Raw genomic sequence first — 2,522 nt, forward strand, 5'->3', positions numbered from 1 at the left:
CTCTGGAGGGGCCACAGGGGACACAGCCACTGGCAGCCTCGCCTGACCTGTGTGCAGAGGCAAGTGAAGGCCGGGCAGCTCTGCCTGGCACCAAGTCCCAGACACACCCACAAGCAGGCTGTTCCCAAGGGCCCACAGGGATCCCACCAGGCTGCTCTCCTGAGCCCAGCGGTTTGGCCAACATTGTGGCTCCAAGCCCCCCGCCCCCGAGAATACAGGTGACAGAAGCCACAGCAGCTCCAGGCAGGCCACCCCACCATGTAGTGGTCAGGGTCCACCCCCTCCCAAGGGCACCTGCCCTTTCCCTGTGTCCTTAACACTCATGTCTGGCCCACTGCTGACGCTCTGGGCCAGGATGAAAGTGGCCGGTGGGCCAGGATGAGACGCTGTGCGACATGTCTGCACTTACTGTGGGGTCACAACTGACACGGCTCCTGCTCAGGCTCCTGCTCAGACTCCTGAGCGCAGCCCTCTCTCAGCCACCGACGGAGCAGCAGGGCAGAGGCCACACGTATCGTGCACCTTGAGACTTCACAGGGACCCAAAGCCCCGTGGGAGACCGGGGATGGCGGCTGCAGCCACAGGCCTTCCGGTCGGCTGCTCGGGTCTGAGGCCACGGACACTGGCGCTCCTGCCCTGAAGGTCAGGGCCATGCTCGTGAGCCCCTCGCCCTCCTGCACGCTCCTGACAGGCGGGCCGGAAGGGGCGACTCAGGCACCACCAGGGCAACACTGTCACTTTCTGGATGAGGATGCCAAAGGAACTGCGGTAGGAGGGGTGACCTGAACTCCCGCATCACTGTCCCACCCCAGGTAGCCGGGGCAACCCTGGCCTCAGTTGTCTGGGCCTAACTCAGCCGAGAAGCCTGTTTATGCGACAAGACACGGCCACGGGCAGAGGGCCCGTGTGCCTGGCTTCTGTCTCGCTTATGCTTCTGAATCGGTCACAGAAAGGGTGCCTGCCACATAAGTGAGGCTGCTCCAGTGACAGCGGCCTGGGAAGTGAGACGCACAACATGATCGTCACCCCTCTTCACACAAGCCCGGGTCTGGAAGAACGTGGGCAGGAGGCGCTGTGCATGAGACCCCTCCCAGGCTCGGATCCAAGGCTAGTGCAGGCTGTGCGGAGGGGCTCCCGGGACAGTGACTGGGCAGCTCTCAGTGAGTGACCACAAGTCTGTGAGATGCTGCCCAGTGAGGGGACCGTCCTCTGTAGCTTTTCTCTCAAGGGTCCAACATAACTTTTTCTGGTGTGCCAGTAACACGGCAGCAAGCAGCTCGGGGGTGCCGGGAGTGGCCTTGAGTTTGCACCCAGCAAACCTGCTCCTAGTGTCTGCCCCGCCGTGCTCCTGCCAGGCCTTCCCCAACAGTGACCAACTGCAAGGATGAGGGACACATGTGCCCCGGCTCACTGCCGTCGACGGACCGCACACCAAGCTACGGCAGAACCATGGGGCGACCGCGGGATGCTCGTGGACTCGGAAGTCTGATGAGAGCAGGTCTGACCACGGGCCTGGGGGTGCAGGGGAGACCCTAGGGTGTGGCCAGTTGGAGGCTCCAAACCCTGGGTCACAGGATATGACGTGTGCACCAAGAGCAACACGCGGCAGGGACGGTGCTCACGGCCATGACCCAGAGCGGAGACGAGGGCCAGCTGCGGGCCCGCTGAGCAAGGACGGGAAGGCGGAGGCCATGCCAGAGCATGGGGCACTGGCAAAGGCTGACTGGGGAACCTTCTAGAAGCTGATGACCTCTTCCCTATTAAGTCATCGTGAGAAATTAATGTAACCACATGACCAAAGACTTTTCGGAGCTGGAAGGCACCTGTGAAAGTGTGTGAATCCCCTCAGTTAAAACCAAGAAAGTGACCTAGTCTTCAAGAGCACACGGCTCAGAGTGGCAGCTCCTGGCTTTGGGCCACGGGGTCCAGCCCACCCTCTAACCCCTCAACCAGCAGTCACCGGTCTCCAGTGGCGGCCCCGCCCCCGCCTGGGCCACGCACCCGATGGGCTTCCCAGCCGTGTGGAACTCCTTCAGGACGCGCTCGACGTCCCTGTTGACTTTGCAGTCCTTCCCGTCCACGGCGAATGTGCTCCTGCAGGGGGAAGAGGCCGCCTGACGTCCCACAGCTCCCGTCTGTCTACGACCCGGCCCCAAGACCTCCTGTGCAGCCCCTCAGCCCCTGAAGTCATGTGTGCACGTGTGTCTGTTTCTTTAAAAGGAAGCGTGTAAGGCAGAGAGCAGCTGGGCGGGGCTTCCAGGATGAGGCAGGTACTGGACAGCTATGAGCGGAGGTGTGGACAGCACTGAGGACCCAAGGTGCGGGGCCTGGAGGGCCTGGAGGGCTGGGGGTGGGACAGCAGCATCCGCCCAGCCTGAGTGTGAAGTGGACAGAGGCGTGAGGGACGAGAGGGAGCGGTGACTCCCAGAGCACTGCCGCCGCGGTGGCAGGCAGTGCCGTCAGCAGAGGTGGGGAGCAAGGAGGTGCAGAGCCCCTGGGAACGGCCTGGTCGGTGCGAAGTC

General features: G+C 63.0%; 1 protein-coding gene across 6 annotated transcripts in view; it reads right to left on the reverse strand.

The window, feature by feature from the left end:
• The window catches only part of CUNH21orf33 (chromosome unknown C21orf33 homolog), a 47,078-nt gene that overhangs the window by 40,569 nt on the left and 3,987 nt on the right, over positions 1-2,522 (reverse strand). For 3 of the 6 annotated variants that reach the window (XM_023521138.1, XM_023521139.1, XM_023521140.1), the window contains exon 5: positions 2,002-2,094. In XM_023521138.1, coding sequence (XP_023376906.1) covers positions 2,002-2,094 — 93 coding nt within the window. Of the gene's footprint in view, positions 1-719; positions 742-989; positions 1,513-2,001; positions 2,095-2,522 lie in introns of those variants that run through there. The other 3 variants (XM_023521142.1, XM_023521137.1, XM_023521141.1) reach the window with 2 other exon arrangements.

Source organism: Pteropus vampyrus, unplaced genomic scaffold (assembly GCF_000151845.1).
Source record: "Pteropus vampyrus isolate Shadow unplaced genomic scaffold, Pvam_2.0 Scaffold296, whole genome shotgun sequence".
Taxonomy (NCBI): domain Eukaryota; kingdom Metazoa; phylum Chordata; class Mammalia; order Chiroptera; family Pteropodidae; genus Pteropus; species Pteropus vampyrus.